Source organism: Pyrgilauda ruficollis, unplaced genomic scaffold (assembly GCF_017590135.1).
Source record: "Pyrgilauda ruficollis isolate IOZ18807 unplaced genomic scaffold, ASM1759013v1 scaffold31, whole genome shotgun sequence".
Taxonomy (NCBI): Eukaryota; Metazoa; Chordata; class Aves; order Passeriformes; family Passeridae; genus Pyrgilauda; species Pyrgilauda ruficollis.
In genome coordinates, this window is record NW_024524489.1 from 1,987,077 (window position 1) to 2,009,602 (window position 22,526).

Consider the following 22,526-nt stretch of genomic DNA (forward strand, 5'->3'; position numbering starts at 1 on the left):
GTCTGATATGACAAGTGCATACATAGACAATCTAAAGAGATGAGCATGAGCAGAGCAGCTCATGGAGCAAGCCTAGGGGAGCAAATATCCTGTGATATTATCTGTGGTTTGACAGCTTCACAGCTGCATAGTTCTCATGAGAGTATTTGCTTCCCATGGTGTGTCAAAGATTCATCCTTTGTATCTTTGCAGTCTTTTTCCAAGATATGAGTTTAATCTGAAAGAATTTTTTCTTTATTCTCTCTGTTTCTCTGTCATTGATACGGTTGTTCCACTGTGCTTTACCTCATCACTGTACCACCATGTATAAGGCAAGAAGGACTTTCTGTGGAAATCCAGCCCATGGAGAAGCTTTTGCCCCTTTCCTGTCAGTTCAACCCACTTTTATGCTGTTCCTCTTCTAAGACATCCCCACCTCACAAACACACCTTTCTGTTCTTTGCTATTGCACCCTCGGAACCGATTTTCTCCGGGTAGCCTCAAACCTGTAAGAGCAGCCCCTGAAGCTGCTCGATGGCCTGGGGTCGTGGATGAGGTGGTGCCTCTGGGCAGCGGGCGAGCGGCTGACCCTGCGCACCGCCGGGGCGGACAGCGCTCCGAGCCGCTCTGTCCCACCGCGGGCGGGCGGGAAGGGGAAGGGAGGAAGGGCCGCCTCCCCCGGGGGTGCCGCTCCTCCCCTCGCGTCTCTCAGAGGCCAGGTGGCGGCGAAGGGCGCGGGAGGCGAGGGGAGCGCTGCCGGCGGGGACGGCAGGTGAGGAGCGCGGGGCGCCCGTCGGGAGCGCGGGGCGCTGCCGGAGCGACCCCGGCACGGGGCACCGGCGGGCGGCTCCGCGCTGCGCCGCGGCACCTGCGGCGGGGCGGGAGTGCCCGACAGCCCGGGCTTGTTGCTTTTACAGCCCCTTCCGCGGGGCCAAGGCCGCCCGGCACTTCCTCAAAGTGCGAGTGGCGCTGCCGCTGCGGGCCGGGGCCCCCGGGCACCCTGCGGGCTGCGCCAGGCACCGCCAGCCCGGGAGATACACGGGACCCCTCTTGACCTTAACCCCGCCTCGTTAGCACCTGGCTCCAGCACGATTCACATCTTGCTCCATTCCCGCTCAGCGTTTGAACTTTAGGGCTGTAAGGGCTAAAATCTGCGGTGAGCTCGATTTGTAGAGCCACTGCTGCTTTTCGATAGCTGCGTTGGCCACAGTGCGCCGCAGAAATCCCGAGTGGAGACAGCAGTAGCCTGAGGACACGTTTCTGGCCTGTTTGATCCACCCGTGCCAGGCCTTGCAGCTCCCACGTGGAGCCCAGGAGCTGGGGCGCGTTCCCGAGCAGATCCAGGCTTGACCTGAAGGCTGTAAGGTGTGGAGCCCTGACGGTTTGGGTTTGGTTGGGGTTTAATACTGAGGGGTTCGTTGTCCTCGTCGCTTTGCTTGCCCCGTTTTCGAGACCAGGCTTTGTTTGTGCTGCGTACTCCAGTAGATTTACAAGTGTTTGTGTAGCCTTATCTTCAAACTGAAACCTCCTGGTTTGAAGAGGAAGTGGGGAGGTGCACGGCTTTAGGGAATGATGGAGTCCCAGGATTAGTGCACTGAGGCCATGGTTTTCCAAGCCGGTGAAAGAAAGGGTTTCACCCACCCCTTGGGCTGCTCATTTTCACCCGTGTCAGCACAGGCATTTGTGTGCAGAATTAGATTGGGAAGTGAAACCTAATTTAAAGACATCCAAAAAAATCCAGATCAGTTCCTAAATGTTTTCGCTGGCCCAAGAGGGCAGATGAGACTGCTGCTTTTCTATAACTAATGGTTTATAATGTAACAAGATTTATAGTGGAAGATTTTTTGGTAAGCAAAAGTAGAGTTCATCTGTTGGACTGCACCCCTGTGCTCCTGAAATAAAATCCCATAGTCATCCTTTGGCCATGGATTACTTTGGAAGTTGTTTATTGATGCTTAGGAACACAACTAGGGGCATTTTGACTTTTCTAAAGTCAGGACTTCTGTTTTGCTATGAACACATTGCAACGACAGCTGTGCTGTGCACCTTGTACTGCACTTGTGCTGAAAGCCTCACCTGCCTGGGAGACCAGCTCGGGAGCTGGGTCTTGGAGGCTTTAGGAGAGCCACAGCCCTTCCCCTCCACGGGTGCCCCCTGGTCTAGTGCATACCTAAGCTCTTAAATCCATGTGGCACACAGCAGCACAAATTCAAAATCCTTTATCCCAGAGGCAGGAAAGGCAGTGTTCCCAGTGTCCAATACAATGCCTTTATTTACCAAGGCAAGCCAAGCAAACTTCTTGGATAAGTACCAACTCTTGTTGGTTTAGTAACTGTTTAGTGTAAAGGTGTAGGCTGGCACATGTAAGAACCCAGTTAACAACAGGGCTTGCTCCATAGTGTGAGTTGGCCTCTTGGAGTCACACAGTTATGAAGCTGCAGTTTTCTGGCTTCGGGCTCTCTATGTGTGTCTGTAATTTTGGAACTTCAGGGCAGACTCCCAGCCGCATCCCAGTGAAACTCGCTGGTAAGGTGATTTCCCTCTAAAATGATGGCTTTGAGCTGGTCAGATTATTCATTTGTAATGTCATTTGTTTAAGGGGAAATCCATTGAATCTTTAACACATACACTTTCATTGCCTTTATGTTTGGAATCACTTTCCTTATTATTCGACTTTGTCATTACCACCTCATCTCTGTTATCCCTTTGATGACAAATCTTATATCAGTGGGGTTGACATCAGGTTTTAAATTACTAAGTTCTTGTTTTTAAGAAGATCTACAACACTCTGTAACGTTGTTACGTCCCTTCTGGCTTAGTTATTTTCTGTGTTAAAAGCAGTCTGAGTAGGGCCCCTTCAGCAAGAGTCTGTGAGCTGGGTTCTCATGTGTTGTTAAAAGTTTGCAATAAATGGAATTCATCCATTTTAGTGCCTATGCCTCAACTGCAAAGGCCTTTTTCAGGACAGAGAGCTGTCTCACCGATTAGATATCACAAATCCTGCCTGCAGCACCAGTTACCTTATACCTACAAGCTCTTTGTTCAGCAGAACCCAGCTGATGATAACCAAAGCTTCTACTTGGAGCGTCTCCTCTAGTTTGGCTTGGCATGATTACTGTTCACCTGTCCTGGCAGGAGCCTGGTGGGAGCTCAGACGATTCACCCTGCTGAGAAGGACACGTGCCTACATCCCTGTGCAAGTCAGCAGGAACTGCAGATCTGTGTCTGGATAATGCTGGCAGAGAGCCACTAAAGTTGTCTCCCCTTGTATGTACCCAAATAGGTAAAACTACTCTCTGGATTTGGTCCCGTGCAAGCTGGCAGAACTGCAAGTGCAAATTTTGATTTGCAGTAAAAATTAGAGCCCCAAGTGTTCAAGTCAACAAAATGCCTTTGTTCACTGGGCAGATTGCCAAAGCAGATCCCACAACTGCAGGCTTTACAGTGTCCAGGCTGGCACATTAGCACTGGATGGTGGGCAAACCCAGCTAAAACTGAGCTATATCTACCCAAATGGAGGCATCTGGGTTGGGGGTGTGGCAAAATCAGAATAAAACCAAAAAATCCCACATTCCTATCTTGCAAGATGAATTGCAGGAGCAGTCTAGTTCAGAGGTAACAAGATAACACTTCTGAAGTGTTGTCCATCCAAGGCCGCTGTGAAGTCCTGGCAGCACGGAATGATGTTGAGACTGTGGCATTTGTTCCAGGTGGAGGAGAAACATCCTGTTGGTTTGGTTGGTTTGCTTTTGCAGAGCTTACACAGACCGAGATGGTTTCCTCAACTGAATATGGGTCGCACACCTGGGACCTCTTGCTGACAGTTGATCATCAACATGAAGGTGTAGAAAAGGCAATTCCACTACAGGTCACAGGGGACCTTCATGTTGGAGGACTGATGCTGAAATTAGTAGAAAAAATCAGTGAGTAAAGACCTGTTTTATTTACAGTGTTGCTAAATAATATGTGCATCTTTCCCTCTCTGAAGAAAGGCTTCTGTGTGTTTTGAAATGGTACTGCCTCACTTCTGTGTCACACAGAGTATGGAGTTCTCAGACCCAGGGGTTTTTGTGGTCAGAACCCCTCCCTGTGTTCCACCCTCTGTGTTACCATAGTGCCAACAAAACTTTGGGGTTGCCTTTCAGTTAGATGAAGATAATTAAACCAGGCTAACGACTCATCTCCCTTTCCAGAAGGATGGTACAGGTGTGTGGTTTGTGGAGCAGGAGAGGTAGGTGATGCCCTGTTATCCACCCGTGGCTGTCAGAGAGGATCAGTTGTTAAAAGGCATTTCAGAATTCCTGTCTCTGTGCCATTGTGGCATTCTAGCCTAAGTCTGAGCCATGTTATCCATTGCATAGATACAGTAGGGAAGAGCTGGGAAAAGCCAGGACTAGCCAAGTCAAAGTTAGGAAGTGAAAAGTAAAACCCCCTGTGTACAGGAACAGCAGAGGAGCACAGGAGGAGAATCTGAGGTCACTTCTGTCACCATCTCTGCACACTTAGACGCGTGGTTCAGCCGGAAACTGATGGTAGCCAGAGTTTCCACTGAGTCAGAAGAATATTTTTCACAGTTTTTTTTAAAATACTCAGCTGGTGTGAAAAGCTTTCTGGATTAATATTTCAAGCAAATCTGTAACTGACTTGTGTCAGCAGCTCTCGAGACACAGCTCTTACCAGGGGACTCCAAAATAGGACAGGGCTCTGCTGTGTTATGGACATGCTGAGGAATAGCCTCTGCCTCATGGAGCTGATGAGGAACAAGGACTGATGCAAAGACTGTAACAGCTTGGCCAAGATCACACAGAAGCTTTACCTGCTACTACATATTGACATCTGGGATGTTATCTAATCTTGGAATTCCCATGGAATTGAAAGCAGCAATACTTTTATCTCTTTCCTTGTGCATGTGCTGCTACTCAGCTGTGTGTAACCAAGACTTACATGCACTTGAAGCTGGTTCTTAACACTGAGATAAGCTGCTCAGTGCTGCTGCCAGGAGGCTGTGGAAGAGCTTGTGCCCATCTGGGGACAGGAGATTTGGTAGGAGGATTTTCAGCTTGCACTGACAAGTTCTGAACTGGAACCCTTGGTTGTCAGTCCTTATCCCAGCACAATCCCAGCAGCATTGCACCATATGTAGCACCAGATTCAGGAGATGTTCTTTCCCTGTGGATATCCACAAGACTAAGGCAGTGCCACAGTCAGCACCTAGGTCAGATCTTCAGGGAAAACAAAGTTGGTTCCCAGTGACTGCCACAAGAATTCAGCAAACAGGGTCTAGGTTGGGACCTGTCGCTGCTGCTTTAATCTAAAACATTTGTGTTTGCAGAGACCTGTTTCCAAACCAAGTGTTTTGTACCTTTGCTCCATAGATTGTTAGTAACCATTTTGTATTTTCTTAGAAATAGCACAAGATTGGTCAGACTATGCTTTTTGGTGGGAACAAAAAAACTGTTGGCTTCTGAAAACCCACTGGACACTGGATAAATGTGGGGTGCAAGCAGATGCCAAGCTGATCTTTACTACTCAGCACAAAATGCTGCGGCTTCGCTTGCCAAGCATGAAGACTGTGAGACTGAAAGTCAGCTTCTCTTCCATGGTGTTCAGAGCTGTCAGTGACATCTGCAAAATGCTCAGTAAGTAAAGATAAATCTCCTCTGGCAACTAAGCTGGAGCATTTATTGGGTGACTTTGTTTTGCTGTGAAGTCCTTCCTCACAAAACTGTTTAGCTCAAAGAGAAATTTGAGACAGGTTTTTGGTGGTTTCAGTATGCAGTGCATGTCAGTGGTTCTTAGTCTCTGTGATAACTGGTGCAAGCACTGTCAGGAATGTGTCCCACGAGCTGCAGGAGTACTGGATAGTCAAAGCTGGCAGCTTTCTAGGAGTCTTTGTCCTCCTGGAGCAGGACTTGGTCCTGATTATTCTGTGCCAGTGACTAAGAGCATGAGAGTATCAATGTCCTACACCAGCCTTCACCACAGGCAATTTTACTGGTGTCAACTGATTTATCACCTATTTTCACTTATAATATCCAACTCTGCCTATATGTGTTCACTTCAGATGTAGCATGTTTTAAATGTTCAAGACTTCTGTATGCCCAGATCTGTTCAGGTCAGGGCACACCTAAGAACCCCAGCCCAGCCCATGAATGTCTCACAGCACTGAGTCCCCCTCTCTTCCCAATAATGGAGTATTTCCAGGTAGAGCATTTGGAGCATGCCAGGTGTGTGCCTGTAATCAATGGGAATCAGTTGAGTCTACAAGCAATCTTCAAAATCCCTTTGGATTAATTAAATTCCTCATCTTAATTTAGATCTTCAAAGCTTAGTCCTTTAACACACTCATCTTCAGAAGGAATTACTGCCTCGTACTGATCCACTTTCAATTTCATCTCCTAGCAGTAGATTGTGAAAGGTGCAGTGTCTTTATTATACCTAACAACTCTGATATAATGATGCCATAATTGTCCAACTGGCATTTGGCCAAATTAAATATTCCTACATTTTCCCTCCACATTGAGTCAGTACAGAAACACTGTAACTTTGAATGAGTGAATACTGTCAGAAATGTCTTTGCTTACCGCAGGGTAAAAGTGTTTTTCAGAAATGAAGGGCCAGGTTTGTGGCTGGAAATACCTGTCTGGATTAGTAGTGCATTAGAGAACACTGAGAACCAAGACAGAATCTTGTATGAGAAATACATTGAATAATAAAAGGCATGAGCCTCAATTACAATGGTTCTTGCTTTTTCATAATTTAGATATTTCACAGAGGTTATTATGCTCATAGGTGACTGCAGAGCTGTGAGGGAGAAAGAGCTTTTCCTGGCATTCTAAAATGCAGTATACTTCCTACAAAAGGAGATTTAAATCCTGTCCAAACTCATTCTTACAGCCCAAAGTCTTTGGCCTTGTTATAGAATTAGTGGATTATCCACAGCTTCTACTTTCAACCTGCTAAAAAAAAAGTCCAGATTGCAACATGAAGCTTCCTGAAATGCTGTTACCAACCGTGGGTACTCTTTTGGATGTAATCATCTTGCTTCACTTCCCAAACTGCCTTTGTAGATATCAGGCGGTCAGAAGAACTCTCTTTGTTGAAGCAATCAGAAGGCACACTCAAAAAGAAAAAGAAAAAAGACAAGAATAGTAAAGAACCAGCTACAGAAGACATTCTAAACCTGTGCAACTCTCCAGTGAGTTCTGGATTACCAGGTAATGAAAAATCATTATGATTTTATTGTTCTGCCTGGAAGTCAAAAGGAGGAAGAAATTCTTTGTTACACAAAGGAGACCAGTTTCATGTAGGATGGTCTTGGAGACACAGTGGGCCTGAAATCAGTGGCTTCAGGAAATCTCAATATGTCAGTATTTCCCTATTGTCTCTAGAAATGTGTTCATTTCCACTGATATGAGAAAGGCCACACTAGAAAACAGGTTGTGGCCCTGCACACAGGATGTGCTGCTGCCCTTTGAAAAAGGGGGACAACACTTAAAATAGCCATTAAATTTGGCAATCTGCAAGGAAAATGAGGAATAAAGGCTTGAAAACATGCATTTCCCATGTCCAACACAACTGAGATCTCACAGAGCAACGAAGAGCATTTCTGTCCCTGAGGTTGATCACCTGTGAAAGGACAAGGCCAGCTGGAAACAGCAGAGATAGGAGACTGTCTTGAGAGAAAAGGGTTTGGTTTTTATGCTGGAAAGTAGTGGACAGGACCATTTTTCATAGGAATCTCACCTCTGAAAGGACAAGGCCAGCTGAAACAGCAGAGATAGGAGACTGTCTCAAGAGAAAAGGGTTTGGTTTTTATGCTGGAAAGTAGTGGACAGGACCATTTTTCATAGGAATAACATGATGCTCTTAACTTGCAGCTAATCCAGGTTTATACAGTAAGACCATGACACCCATTTATGATCCTGTCAGTGGGTCACCAGCTTCTTCCACAATTACTTGGTTCAGTGATGGTTCCTTGGCTGAGCAGAACTGCAGCATCCTGGCCCTCAGTCATCCCACCTGTTCCCCGGAGATGCTGGCAGAGATGTACCAGCCACGGACTTTGGCTGACAAAGCCAAGCTCAATGCAGGGTAAGGTGCCTCTCTGAGATCCTTTGGGTTTAAAATGAGGAATGATGTCATTGTGCAGGCTCTGGGCTTGTCTGTTGTTAGATGAAGGCAAATGCAGCTGAGCACAGTGGGCACAGCTAAAGGACAGTTTGGGTGGCAAACTCCAAAGACTTTAAGTAGACTGTGAAAAGAGACGTGGATAAGTTCAGTAATTCTGCATTAAAAATAGGTGGCTGAGTTCTGCACAAGTAAACATTGCTTGTTGTGTATACACAGAAAATGGAAGTTGGAAGTCTATATGAATGCTCCAGCTTCTTGAGTTACATGAATTTTCCCTAGATTTAGAGGAATTAGAGCTGTTCCCACATTAGTTTCACAATTGCACTGGAGCTCTGCAGGTGTGATGGTCTCTCCTGTACAGATGGATCTGTGGGTTGTTTTCTTCCACAGCTGGCTGGATTCATCTCGATCTCTTATGGAACAAGGTGTTCAGGAGGAAGATCAACTTCTTCTACGCTTTAAATATTACACCTTCTTTGATTTGAATCCAAAAGTAAGAGCCTTGTTTTTATTGCTACTCATTGTTTGCCTACTTTCATTTCAAGGAGCTATACAGCAATATAGAATATATATAGCTCTATGTAGAATTTTAGCTAGAATTTGTAAGAAGCCCTTCAGAGAGATCAAATTCAGCTTCTTCCCCTCAGCTACAACTGCACTTTTACCCTCTGGACACTGAATCACTGTTCCTCACATGAAATGAGATCTTAAATTTAAAGATGGGATCTGAAGAGCACCAGAAACAGTATCCCTATTTCCAGAGGGACTGCTTTACTTTCTGCATCTCTTTTAACAGGAAAAATTAAGGGGAAGACTAGACTGGCAGTATCCTAAATGATGTAAAGAGTCCTGGTTTTGAAATCTGGCTTTAAAATTACATTAATATTGCACTGTGTTCATTGAATTTCACAGCTTTTCTGGGCTGAAACCCTCAGAAGAAATCAGGGCACTTTCCAGTTTTTATGACATGTTTTTGGGTGAAATAGCACCTGCACTAAAATCCAAGTACGTCTCAACTTCAGCAGCCCAAACATTTCCCTTCTCTGCCCCAGCCAGCCCTGGAGCCATGGGATGAAATGACCCAAAAGAGCTTCAGGCAACCTAATATCTCACCTCTGCTGGGAGAGGTCACGCTCCAAGGTTTACCCTCCCACCACCTACATTTCAGCAGCTCTGGGGCTTGAACACTTCTGTGAGTCACTTCCGCTTATTAACCAAGTAGATAATAAGGAACAATAACTATCCAAAAGCCGGATACTGAATTAAAGCAGATCTGGCAAATCTCAAGTAAGTGCAAAGACAAACATAACCAGAAGTGAAAAAGCCAAGAGTGGAAGAAAGGAAGAGAGGAACAAGGGAGTTCTGCAGGTCACATTCGAGTCAGCCGTATCATGTGATTTTCTCCCAGTGTGGTTTCACATCTTGGTTACACCAGTCCAAGGCTTCCTGCCTCAAAAGGGGATGTTGGCCTCGCTTTCTGCCTCAGCCAGGGCTCCCGGTTGGTTTTGTGTAGGCTCAGCAAGCCCTGGGACCGTGCACACAATCACACGATCTGGTACAAGGCAAGGAGGGGGCAGAGGTGGGAGGAGGAAGGAAACAAGCGCTAAGCACTGTGGCTCAGCCCAGCGTGGGACAGCTGCAGCAGGCTGTGAGGCTGTGCTGAGGTCCCCAGTGGGCTCTGTTTGCTCTTCCCCCAGTACGACGCGGTGCGCATCAACCAGATCTACGAGCAGGCCCGCTGGGCCATCCTGCTGGAGGAGATCGACTGCACCGAGGAGGAGATGCTCATCTTCGCCGCGCTGCAGGCACGTACTTGAGCCCTTGCAAAACCTGTTCCCTCAAGAGGCAGACACAGGTTAGGACAAGACTAGGACAGAGCCCAGGCCAGGAGCTCTGCTTGGGCTGGGGGTCTGCTCTTGGGGTGAGAAACAATCAGCAGTATCCATCAGCTAAAGCAGTTGAATTCAGTAGCAGCACTAACGCCATTATTCACACAACTATGGAAACATTTACTAATATTATCTGCACCCAGAATGTAACTTTGCTGTCAGTATTAGTATGAAGTGTGGCTTCCCATACCAGCTACTATCCCTTCACCTCTTCTTCCTGAAAATTCCTGTAATACACCATGTGTACGCCCTGTGAACATTTCCCAACAGACAGGAAAAAAGCCACAGCACAATGTGAAGATAGGGACACTATGGAGTACTTGAAAATTTAACATGACTGAGCATGGCTTAGTCTCTGACCATAGGTAATAAAGAACAAAGTTGCTTTAATAATAAATTAATTCCTTTTAAATGTAAATGGAGCTAACAAGAATTCACAGCCTGTCACTGCAGAGCACCACAGCACCTTGCTTCCAAGTTTCCACCTTGTGTGGATGGCAGGAGTAGGGATCCAAATGTAGCAGCCTCCCAGAACAGGGGTAACTATTCAGCAAAGGAATACAAACACTCATAATTGAAATAGGAGACCATTGCACAGGAGTCACAGTGGGCATGGCTGTTACCTTGGGAAAACCCCCCGATTCCTGCAGAACTTCACACAGTTGTCCAGGACCCAGGAGACCAAATGATCTGTTTTCAAACACTGTGACTGTGTGTTGATAATTGATGTGTTGACTGTTGGATACTGATGTTTTACTTTAGTACCATGTAAGCAAGTTATCATTATCATCAGAGACACAAGATTCCACCTGTGAATCGGAAGTGGATGAAGTAGAAGCCGCCCTTTCCAATCTGGAAGTGACACTGGAAGGTGGAAATAAAAGTAACATTTTGGTATGTCCTGTGGGATCCCAGAATTTCCTTTGCTGTGCCAAATCTGTTGACTTTCATGAGTCTTCCTGGTTCTTGATTTTTTTAACAGTTGATTACAGAGTGCACTGTACTAAAATTATTCCTAATTATTCCTTATTAGGAGGACATCACAGACATCCCGAAACTTGCTGATAATCTCAAGCTAGTTAGGTGAGTTGTTAACATTAACAACAAAACATACAAAACCAAAAGCTTAACCTTATGAGAGATCTCTTGAGTTTTTCATTCTAATCTAACAGTACATCTGACAGTTATAAATTGACAAATACCCCAGATAGGTCTAACCAGCCTAATATTCTCTTCCAGTCTTTCTCTTCCTGCTTCTGACAATGTTCCTTGGCAAATCTCTCCCACTCCTGGGATGCTGGGTACCTGTATTTGTACTTATTAAAGACTCTGCTGTCCGTATTTCCTAGTGCTCATCAGTCATCATCTCTAAATTTTTTTTTTTGCCATTAAAAAACCAGAAGAAACTTGCAGTTCTCCCTGAGAAGAATTTCTGAAAGTAACCCCAGGGAATGTAGTTTTTAAACAAAAGAAACATCCAAATTACCCCTTTCTTACCAAACATGGAGTCTGTTTTTTCTAACATCAAAATGGGTTGCTGTGATCCCATTGTAGTCTCTTGTTTTATGGGTGATTTAAATGACTGTAGAGACCTCAAGTCTGTAATGCCTTTTATCACAAAACAGTCTTTGTGTTTTAGAAAGATAAAGTGTTCTGTTGTACAAGTATTTATCAGATTCATCCGTTGACAGATGGTATTTTTAATCTGGGAACTGAAAACTGCACCTGAAAAATTTTAACTGTTGTTAACTGCTAACAATTGTTAATTATTAATTTCCAATTTGGAATTTTATTTGACATTCTTATTATGAAGGTGGCTTAAGATTAAAGGGAATTAAAGCTTTTAACAATGGGTTATTTGTTTTTCCCCAGCAGTAGAACAGTTTGCTTTTATAAGCATTCAGCTGTTATTTATCATCATGAAAAAGTTCCTATACAAATGATAAATCACTTAGCAAGCCTAAGACATTGTAGAATCCAGGTAGGGTGTAAAACTTTTCTTTAAACAGCAACACTTTGTGGCTATAATTATTTGATTAATTGTAAAGCTGAATGCAAACCTGTGCATGTCCCACTGCTTAGTGTTCCTATGTGAACTTTTATTCCTGTTTATTGACAGTATGCACCACAGTAAATGCTGCTTTCATGTGGGGTCAGTATTGTGGAGAATTGCAACATTTTTTTCAAAAATAGCAAGAAAAAGCTTTCTAAAAAGTTTTCAGCAACTTTTTCAGAGACAGAAAAATAATTTTATCTGTCTAAAAAAAATTCTAGTTCCTTATTTTTGAAGAATGTCGCTGTATTGGAAAGCTAAAAGCCAAATTATTTGGTAGTTTTGAAAATCCAAAGTTTTTTAATTTAAACATAAAAATTGCCATTTTTTAGAAAGGATTCTAAACTAGGATTTTTAGAGAGGGTCTGGAGGTATATATAATAAGAGTATATACAGTACATTACTGTTTTCCAGCTAGTTCTATAATCTTTGTACCATCCTCTGAGAATTAAAGGGAAATACTGGAATTTTTTTTCTTTTTTCTTCTTTTTCACTTCATTGATGACCTTTGTCACTAGCTGTGAAGTATTTCTCCACTCAAATTTTCTCTACTCAAATGCTAATACCTCTGGTTTTCTCTCCTGAAAGGCTACAAAGCCTCTGTAAACTCAGTGAAGAAATAGAATTTTGTTGTGTTAGATATGATTCAGATTAAGGCAGAAAAGCTGATCTCTGCTTCCTTCCAATGAATACGAGTTGGTTTTATGGGTGCAGATATTCAGGATAAGGCACTGTGAAAAACTGATGCAAATTCATCATAATAAATCAGGGGTTATTTGTGTTGCTGAGTTCATGGGGAAAATTAGTCTGTTAGAAGGGAATGGCTTTGGTTAGTAATGGAAGAAAAAACATGAGAAAAAAATCATAGATGGGATTCAGCTAAAATCTGGGGTAAAAACCATGTCCATACCTGGGATAACCTGCACTGGATCCAGGCATTTCCCACCCCCTCACTGACACAGAGGTGTCACACCCAACCAAAGCCATGGGTATGGCCTTGAATTTCAGAGGCTCTGTAATATTTGTGAGGGACTCAGCAATTTGTATGTGTTGATATAAACAAATGGGATTTCTTTTTTTTCTGTTAGGCCCAAGAAGCTGGCACTTAAAGCTATCAAGACATATTGGTTTGTCTTCAGAGACACTTCAATATCTTATTTTAAAAACAAGGAATCTGCACAGGGAGAACCTATTGAGAAACTAAACCTAAAAGGTAAGAATTCTCCTTTCTTTGATTTTGCATCTGTGAACTGAATAAAACAAATCCCTGCTAGAGTCAGGAAGGCAAGCACAGCAGCATTTAGTCTGGAAGCTTTTTCAGTTCCTGAGACTCCTGAGCAGGCAGATTGCACCTGCAGAAGAGGCTTAAACAGAAAGGATTCAATAGTTTAACCCAAACTGGGATTATCAGAGCCTGATTTGTAAAATCCCCTGTACTGCTGAATTCTTCAAGCTGAGTCAGGTAGGGAATGTGACTTGTGGGATGCTTTATTTCCAAATGCTTTCACTCTGCATTAAAGAGAGTGTTCCCCTGTGTCCTTGGCAAACACACAGTGGCAGCAGAGGATTAGGGATGGTGCCATGGGCAGGAATGCCAGAGGCTGTCCCTGCATTCTGCTGTGCAGGGACAGCTCCAGGACCTTCTCTGGGCCTTGTTTGTGTGTGCATGGGGATTCCCATGGCTACAGCCAGCTGCTGGAGGAGGAGCCCTGGCTGTGCACCCTGTGTAGCCTCCATCTACCTCTGCTCCTGCAGGGACACCCTTTGTTCAGCATCAGGGAACTGGTGGTGCCCAGTACCCATCCTAGAAGAAACCTTTGAAATACAAGATTGACCCCTGTGAGCAAATGGCTCTGCATCCCAATCTGCATATCCTCAGTAGGTCAGAGAATGCCTGGAAAAAGAGCCAGGGTGGCTGGAACCTGACCAAGTAGCCTCTCCCTCCAGTTCCTCTCTCCATTTCAAGTGCTGTTTCCTAAGATCAGGCTGAAGTTTTGGGAGCACTCCCATCCTTTCACTTCCATGCTGACTCACGTGCTCCCTGAGCTCAGAGCATTCATCACCCTGGCAAGCCAGACCAGGCAGTGAGCTGGAACAAAACCTTTCATTAGGGCCTAAGCTTCAAAAGTTCTGGCCCTTAGTCACAAAGAAAAACAACCACAAAGTGCTGTTCCTTAGCATTAAAGCAGTAATTAAAGTTACTGATATAGTAATGAAATAAATTAATTTCCTTCTGATTCCCTGTGGTCTAGGATGTGAAGTTGTACCAGATGTAAATGTTGCAGCAAAGAAGTTTGGAATCAAATTACTAATTCCTGTTGCGGATGGCATGAATGAAGTATATTTAAGATGTGATAATGTGAGTAATAAGAGAAAATTTGAATTCAAGATTTATGGCAGATTGTCCTGCTCCAGAATTTCTATAGAAAAATGAGGATGCTGCAGAGTGTTTATTGTCTAAATCTTTAGAAAATTTAAGAATGATGTTGTGGCCTAACAAACACATAATTGTTAAATACGTAATAAGGACAGTAAGTCATCTTGTGCTTACCATCAGTTGCCAAGTAAAGCTAATAGGAAAAAAGACAGAACGAACTATCAAAAAAAAAAAAAAAAAAAAAAAGAAGTTACAGTATTTTCTTCCAATGTTGTCAGAGAATTGAAGTTTGGATTCTGTTTTCTTTTTTCTTAATTAGAACTCTTCCCATCCAGATGAGGAGAGCATGATAAGGATCTTACATTAGTTTTCAGTTTATTGAAACGTATCAGATCAAATTGTGTAAAAAGTGTTCAGTAGGTGAAAACCAGTCATGCAATAAAATTTCCCAGAGAATCTATTTCAAGGTATTGGATTTCTTAGAAAATTTAAAAGCCAGGTGTAGTTGGAACTAGTCCAGTCAGGAAGGAAGAACAGTAACAAACAATTGTCTGTTTCAGGAGGATCAGTACGCTCGGTGGATGGCTGCTTGTGTTTTGGCCTCCAAGGGCAGAACGATGGCCGACAGCTCCTACCAGCCCGAGGTCCAAAAGATCCTTTCCTTCCTCCAGATGAAGAACTGGACCATGTGTTCCCAGGCTGCCTCTGAGCCAGAGAATGTAGATATGAAACCTGAATGCTTCGTCTCACCACGCTATACCAAAAAATTCAAGTCCAAGCAGGTATCCTGAGTACGGCTGATGGCTGGGCGTGGGCGATTCCAGGGGTTGCTTAGGGATGAGGCTGGATCAAAGCAGCATTTGGAAGCCATGCAGTACAACTCCCTGCAATAGTCATTTGTCCCTTGACAAGAGGCCTTTTCTTCAAACTGAACACAGGGACAGGTGTTTTGGCACTTCCTCCAAGCACCTTTCCTACATCTATATCCTGGCTTAAATCATCCATGATGTTCTGCTCCTGATAACACTGTTCCTGAAAGTCTCTTCAGAGTAACAAAGAAAGCATTTTAAGGACTGCAAGCCACTGTTTCCATCTGAATCAACAGGGTCTTCAGGTCCTCTTGCCCTTCAAGCCTTTCCTTGCTCTCCACCTACTTCCTTGTCCTGCTTTTGCTGTGCAAGAGCTCAGCCTGCCCATCCTGAGGAGGGTCCCCAGAGCAGTGTATGAAGCCAGGGCAGTGCCTCCCAAACCCAGACCTGAGACCTTGCTGTGCATTCTGCCCTTTGCACATGGGATGTGTCCCCAGGTACCCTCTGTGCTGCATCTGCACAAACAGTGACAACTGTCTGAACACGGCATCAGACCTCATGATTTCTGATTTAGTGAAAGCAACAGGGTTTTTGTTCTCCAGTCAGCTGAAAACTTTCTCTCTTCCTGTGTTTCCCAGCTGACTGCCCGTATTCTGGAAGCCCACCAAAATGTATCCCAGATGTCCCTAGTGGAGGCCAAGCTGCGTTTTATCCAAGCCTGGCAGTCTCTCCCTGAGTTTGGTTTATCCTACTACATTGTAAGGTAAGTGCACTCTCACTCACGTCAAGCTGCTGCAAGAGTTCATGCTCAGTGATTTACAGGAAGTTCTTTGACACCCTGTTCCAAGAACATTTTCTGTTTTCTCCCCACAGCCTTCTTTTAATTTTTGTGAGTTCCATCCTGCTGGTTTTTTCTATAGGAGTAGCACCCAGTAGGTCCATTCCTGCAGTGAGACTCTCATTACATCTGCCTTGGTACAGACTTCTTGGGTTCAGCCTGAAGTAACCTCTTGCTAGCATTAAACTCTTACTGTCATAAACTCTCCAAAATGTATAAAATGCATGTCTAATTGGTGTGCTCAGGTTTGCAGGATGTGTTCACTCTGACCCTTGTTCATTGCAATATGATAAAATGCTAATTTCTTTTGTACTTCATTAAGAAAACAGCAAATTATCCCTTTTTAAGGCTAATCTGGAAGAGCAGTGAGCACAAGAAAGGTCCCACTGTGTTCACAGCAGCTTCCTTGGACACAGCAGAGGTCTGACCTGCAGCCTTTTCTCTTGACAAAACACCAAAAAGCTGAAAATTACTGACACAACCATACTTGGAGGCACCTTCCTTAATTTATGTTTAACACTCCTTCCAGGGCTGGCTAGGAATCACCTGTGGTACAGACTGATCTGCACTATTGAACTGTGACTTCCCAAAATCCAGTAGCCTCATGTGAACTGTAAGATTGTGCCAGTCCTTGGATGTCCCAGGTTCCAGACTGTGCCTGGGAGTCACTTGAGAGAGCACTGCTTGTTTGGAGCCAGAATTCTCCCTGAATTCCATGCCCAAAAATGGTCCCTGATGCTGTTGAATTTACTGCCACAGGCACAGGTTTTTTGCCCCATCTGTCACCATTAATCCTGTTAAAAGCACAAACAAATCCAACACCTAAACTGTGTTTTGTAGTGGTGAATTGCTGCAAACTGCTGGACAGTATCTATTAATGCTGGGGCATTAAGCAAAGCACAAATTGTGTCCAGGTCACATTTTGTCCCTAAGGTCCAGCTGCATCTAAAGAGAGAAGGTTCACAAACAGGATCAGAAATACTGAAAATACTCACAGCAGGCAGATGAGATTTCTTCCAGCTTTCAGCATGGAGGTAGAGGAAGGTTGTTTCTTTACCAGAGTAATCTGTTCCTAGCTATTCCCAACCCAAAAATTTTGTCCCCCAAAGATTTTGACACTTTCATTTTTTTTTCATCTCTAATCAGATGAAAGTTAAAATGTTAAAATGCCTCAGTAATTTTGTAATGTGATATACTCAAAAACATGTATATATCAGTTGTTTTGATTATATCATTTAGGTTAATATAGGTTAATATAACTAGAGGAACATGTTTCAACATTAGAGAAATTAAGCAACAAAAATTATTGTTGGCATTTTTTCCAGTAAAAATATAATCCATTGATGCATTTGGGAAGAACAGTATTTTTTAGCAGGAAACAATGAAATGGAAAGATTTCAGCCAGATCTACCTTCCTTATTTTCCATCTTACACCATGGCTCACCAGCCTGCACTTTTGCTTTATAACAAATCCTGTTCTAAAGATGGGTCCAAGCTCTCCTCAATCCCAGGCTGTTGTGACTTTTCCCACGTTTTTTTACACTTTCAGGAGAGAGCAGCTGAAATGTTTCTCTAGCCAGAAATCATTGCAAAGCAGATCTGCTCAAAGGCTTTGGGTTCTTTTCAGGTTTAAAGGAAGCAAGAAGGATGATGTGCTTGGGGTGTCCTATAACAGGCTGATACGGATAGACATGGCCACAGGAGATCCTATCACAACGTGGAGGTTCTCCAACATGAAGCAGTGGAATGTGAACTGGGAAATCCGCCAGGTAAACCTGGAACGGCTCTGCCTTCAGCCCTTGCATTTCACACACTCAAGGATGCTTTCAGAAAATATTTTCAAATCTCACTGAAAAGATTTTGAACGTGTTGTGACATGTTATTAAATAAGCTGTCTGCAGTTTTTCTTAGTGGAGTCTGTAGTCAAAAATCAGAAACTAAAAGATCACCAGTTTTAAAGGTTCCTATCTTGTTCTTGACAAGTGCTCTTGATTTTGATGGGATGAAATAGAGACTCCAAGGTGAATTCCAACATGTTGTGTTTACTGCTCTGTCAGTAAAAATCTCATTTTAACTCTCATGCATCATCCTCTACATTGTGGTGGTTCAGTCTCCATTACAGACTGAGAATACAGGAACCCAGTTTGTCTTTTGAATCCCAAACTGATATTGCAAGCCCTGTAACTCTGTGTCCATGTGTGGTCCATTATTTGGGGCTTCAAAGCTTAAATCCAACTGTATACATTGTGTATTTCTGGGGTGGAACTGGTGTGACCTGATGTAAATTGAAGCAGCCTGGAAACTGTTCCTGCTTATGGAGTTTTGCAGGAACCAGCAGAGATCGGACACACTCCCTGCTGCTCTCCTGCAGTACTCCCTGCAGCAGAGCTTGTAATTCTGGGTCAGGTTGCTGGGTTTACATTAAATCCCTCTCAAAAAAGGCAGAATCCATAGTGATCAACTATGCAGCTCAGTTAGCTGCATTTTAGAACTAACAGTAGCTGGAAACCAAAACCGGGACCCCAAAGGCAGATTTAAGGTCAGCACATAACAATGGACAGATTAAACATTATTCATTAGACAAAGAGTCAGGAGTGCCATTCCTGCTCCTCCCAGTGTTCACTTTATATGCCGTTGGGAAAAAGCGTAAAGATTTTGCCTGCTTGAGCAAGCAAAAGTATTTCACCACAAGAGGGCCCTGGTGTAGCAGCAAATCCAAAAGCAATCAGCCAAACACCCTGAGCATCCAGCAGACCCAGAACTCTTGGTTAGCAGAGGCAGGTGGTGTTTTATCACAGCATTTGTGATCCAGCAGTGTTCCCGCACTTCTCTTTTTTCCCAGCTTATCTGTCTGATTTTGCCACATCTGTTGTCCTTAGGTTGCCATCGAGTTTGACCAGAATGTGTCCATCGCTTTCACGTGCCTGAGTGCAGACTGCAAAATCATCCATGAGTATATTGGGGGCTACATCTTCTTGTCAACGCGTTCCAAGGACCACAATGAAACGCTGGATGAAGAACTGTTCCACAAATTAACTGGAGGTCAGGAATGAGATGAAGTAAACTCTCTTCCTACTGCCTGCTTCTTCTTAGAGCTAAGACTACCAGAGATGAAACAAAAATATCTCTGATTGTTAATTGGTGGCTACTAATTAGTGTATGTGTCAGTCTTGTACTATGACTGGAATGGTTTACAGGTTTTGTTAAATACTGAAGCTAAAGTCACTGGATACAGAATGACAACTCCGTCGTCAATACTTGAGAAAATCTAATCGTCTTTGACTTCCTTTTGTACAGCTCAATATTTTTTAATAAACAGTGTCTAGCCACTGGACAATTTTTAAATCTAGTATTTTTAATTGCAGTAATCGGTTTAAGCATCCAGAACAAGTAACTTGAGGATATGGTACAGTGAATTTTCTTCTCTGTTACAGCCAGGCTACTTCCATTGTTAAACTGGCCATTGTTGAAGAGCCCAGCATTTATCAGAACTAAAGCTGAATAAATATGTATTTTAAAGCTCCATGGTTTGTCTAACACTTGCCCTGAGAATACAAAACATTCCAAAGTCCTGCAGACTAAGCTATTGAAACTCCTGTAGTGGTTACTCAGTTGTGCAAAAATGTGGAACCCATGTCCACCTTCATCCACTGAAGTGGTTTCCTGAAAGCCAGAGAAGACACAGAGCATTTGTCTTGGCAAGACTGGATCCAAAAGGTTCATCTTTTGAGGAACATTGTTACTTACTTGGTTGAAAAATGTGCTTTAGGAACTATCTAAAACTATTGAAGAAGCTTCTGAGTGTGTTTCTATTTCTGTCCCTGTTACTCTGTTTCACTGTGACATCTCACTGAACTAAGCTGTTCATGTGAGGATCTGAAAAGCCTGTAGAAATGATTTTACATGTGTGCTGCAAAATGCAGAGAGTGGTGCTCAGAGGGCTGGAGCCCCTCTGCTCTGGAGAGAGGCAGAGAGATGGGGGTGTTCAGCCTGGAGAGAAGGCTCTGGGGAGATCTTAGAGCCCCTGGAAGGGCTACAAGAGAGCTGGAGAGGGACTTTTGCCAAGGGCACACAGTGATGGGACAAGGGGAAATGGCTTCCCTCTGACAGAGGGCAGGGCTGGATCAGATCTTGGGGAGAAATTTTTCTATGTGAGGGTGGAAAGGCCTTGGCACAGGTTTCCCAGAGGAACTGTGGATGTCTCTGAGGAACCAGATCTGAAGCCAGCAGCTCTGCCTGCTGGAAAGAGCCACACACATCCACCGAAGTGAATGAAATTTGATACTACCCTGTAAAGCAAGGACAGAGTGAAACCAGGAGAATTCATGAAACTACTGGACAAACCAAAACTCGTTTCACATATCTAAATAAATACAATGGATAGGTGTTGTCATATCATAAAGGGATGCTGCAGAAATCATCATAAATTCATAAACTTCACTGGGCCTGATTTTCATGCCATGTGCTCTCCCTTTCCCCAGCCCCTGCCAATGGACGTCAGTGGAATCACTCACAGTTTGTACAGTTTAAACTATGGCTTAACATTTTGAAAAAATAAAAAAATTACAGCCTGCTTCCCAGCCCTCTGTTCTTCTCCCTCCTCGGCACTTCTTGCATGGGCTGAGGGACCATCCAGTTTTCCTTCGGAAGAGAACTCACCCACTTGTCACCTGCTTGACACAAGCCAAGTATTTTCCTCCCCAAGGCCAAACACTGGCCATATTTAAAGCCTGCCTAAGGGTGCCGTGGGAGACCTAAATGCTCATATTAGTGCCAGTTCCACAGACAGCTGCCTTCCAGATCAGTCTCCACTTAGGCTTTGCAGTGAGGATCCTGACCATGCCTGCATGGAGCCCCTCATTTGGCAAGGAGCAATGCCAGACTGCTGTGGATTGCTCCCTGGGAAGCACAGCCCATGCTTGCCCCTCTCGGAGCAGAGCCTGTCCCAGAGTGCTGCATGGAGGCCCTGTAGTTGCCACTTGCCTACGTGACCTGAGCACAGGAATGCAGAGACAGGGGAAATCCGAGCATAGCTCTCATTAGCAGAGTGTGGCTCATTTCGTTGCTAAACAAGCACGTTCACTTGCAGTTCAAGCTGTCTCTGCTGGGATTTCAGAGAAACTAGCAAATATTTCCATTTTCTTTCCTGCCCCTCCTTCAATCTTACCCAATGTGTCACTGCCTTTCGACTAAATCCTTCACTGCTGCTTTCAAGGAGGGGTTCTGCCACCTCATCCCGGCTGGCTGTAAGCCCTATCCTTTGCCATTTTAGATTTAAGAGAGTGACCCCCTGCTGATGCCCTCTCTCTGTATTTCCTTAGGTCATTCAGCTGTATCTTTTCCTTGCCCCACTCACTATGCAAGGCTTTTTCACAACAGGTGGGAAAGGAAAGCTGGTTTTATCCAGCTGCTTTGAGTGCTGCATGTGGCTGCAGCTCCTCTTCCTACCTCCTAAAGAGGAGAGGTTTCAGTGGGAAGACTCCTTCCTGGAGAGGCTGGAGTGGGAAGGCAGGACGCAGGGCATTCCTGCACTTCCACAATTCCAGGCTGGATATGGTGGGCAGCACCTGAGAGGAGGCCTGCCCTAACCTGCCCTGCCTGACACCTGCACCAGCCACAGCTTGGAGTCATCTTTCATCCCACCCCATGTCACCCAGCACGTCCCACCAGGCTCCGGACATTCCCTCAATGTACGTGGAGTTCCACACCCTCCCTAATTTGTGCAATAACCTGGTCACCCTTGGCTCTCATGAGCTCATCACACCTATTTATACACAGGGTTAAGACCACGGGCTCAGCGGGCTGCAGAAACCACGTTATTAATTGCACAGTGCCAGATGTGGGAGAGGTTTCCCAGAATGAGTGAAAGCAGGACAGGGGCGTCTGCCCTGAAGTTTTGCAATACAGAGATTAAATCCTGGACAGGAATGTTATTAGATGAAAACAAACCTTTAGGAAATTTACACCTCAACTCAGCTGCAACCCTATTCTCTACACGGTGCTTAATTAAACCCAAGCCAGGTCAGGGTAAAGCATTGCCGATGTCAGAGGATCCTGCTGCTCTTACATCAAATTCCATAAGGGATTTCACCACTGCCTTCAGCCTGGGTTAGGAGACACACACCCCATCGTTTTCTGAAACCTCAGGCTAAATAATCCTGTTCTTCCATTCTCTCCCCTTTCTCTGTAGGAAAACGTCTTGCTTGTGCTTGCTCTGTGGACAGACCTGTGAAACAGTTCTTTTGTTGGCTTTAAAAGCCTTTCTTCAGGATATTTTCATTCTTAACCATCACTTGGATCACGGCCAGTAAAAAACATTCACCTCTTAAACTTAGCCTGGTACCATCCTCACCTTCTCCTGCTCTGCTTATCTTGGTGTCACTAAGGAATGCAGGGCTCAGCCCGAGAATTCCTGCGGGCAGAGGGGCTTTGTGCAGCCCTGAATCGC

The 22,526-nt window shown here is 44.4% G+C and overlaps 1 protein-coding gene across 2 annotated transcripts; it reads left to right on the top strand.

The window, feature by feature from the left end:
- Nucleotides 1-709: 709 nt before the first annotated feature.
- On the top strand, nt 710-20,091 carry FERMT1 (FERM domain containing kindlin 1). Of its 2 annotated transcripts, none has more exons than XM_041474162.1 (15): nt 710-751; nt 3,735-3,902; nt 5,385-5,618; nt 7,050-7,196; nt 7,860-8,073; nt 8,503-8,605; nt 9,810-9,917; nt 10,764-10,895; nt 11,035-11,084; nt 13,143-13,267; nt 14,307-14,413; nt 14,992-15,213; nt 15,879-16,003; nt 17,706-17,847; nt 18,958-20,091. In XM_041474162.1, exons 2-15 carry the CDS (start codon nt 3,752-3,754, stop codon nt 19,129-19,131), a joined length of 2,034 nt encoding a protein of 677 aa, XP_041330096.1. In that variant the 5' UTR covers nt 710-751; nt 3,735-3,751; the 3' UTR covers nt 19,132-20,091. The 2 variants fall into 2 exon arrangements, with proteins under 2 accessions (XP_041330096.1, XP_041330097.1); XM_041474163.1 differs by lacking the exon at nt 710-751 and adding an exon at nt 3,111-3,246.
- The last annotated feature ends 2,435 nt before the right edge of the window (nt 20,092-22,526 follow it).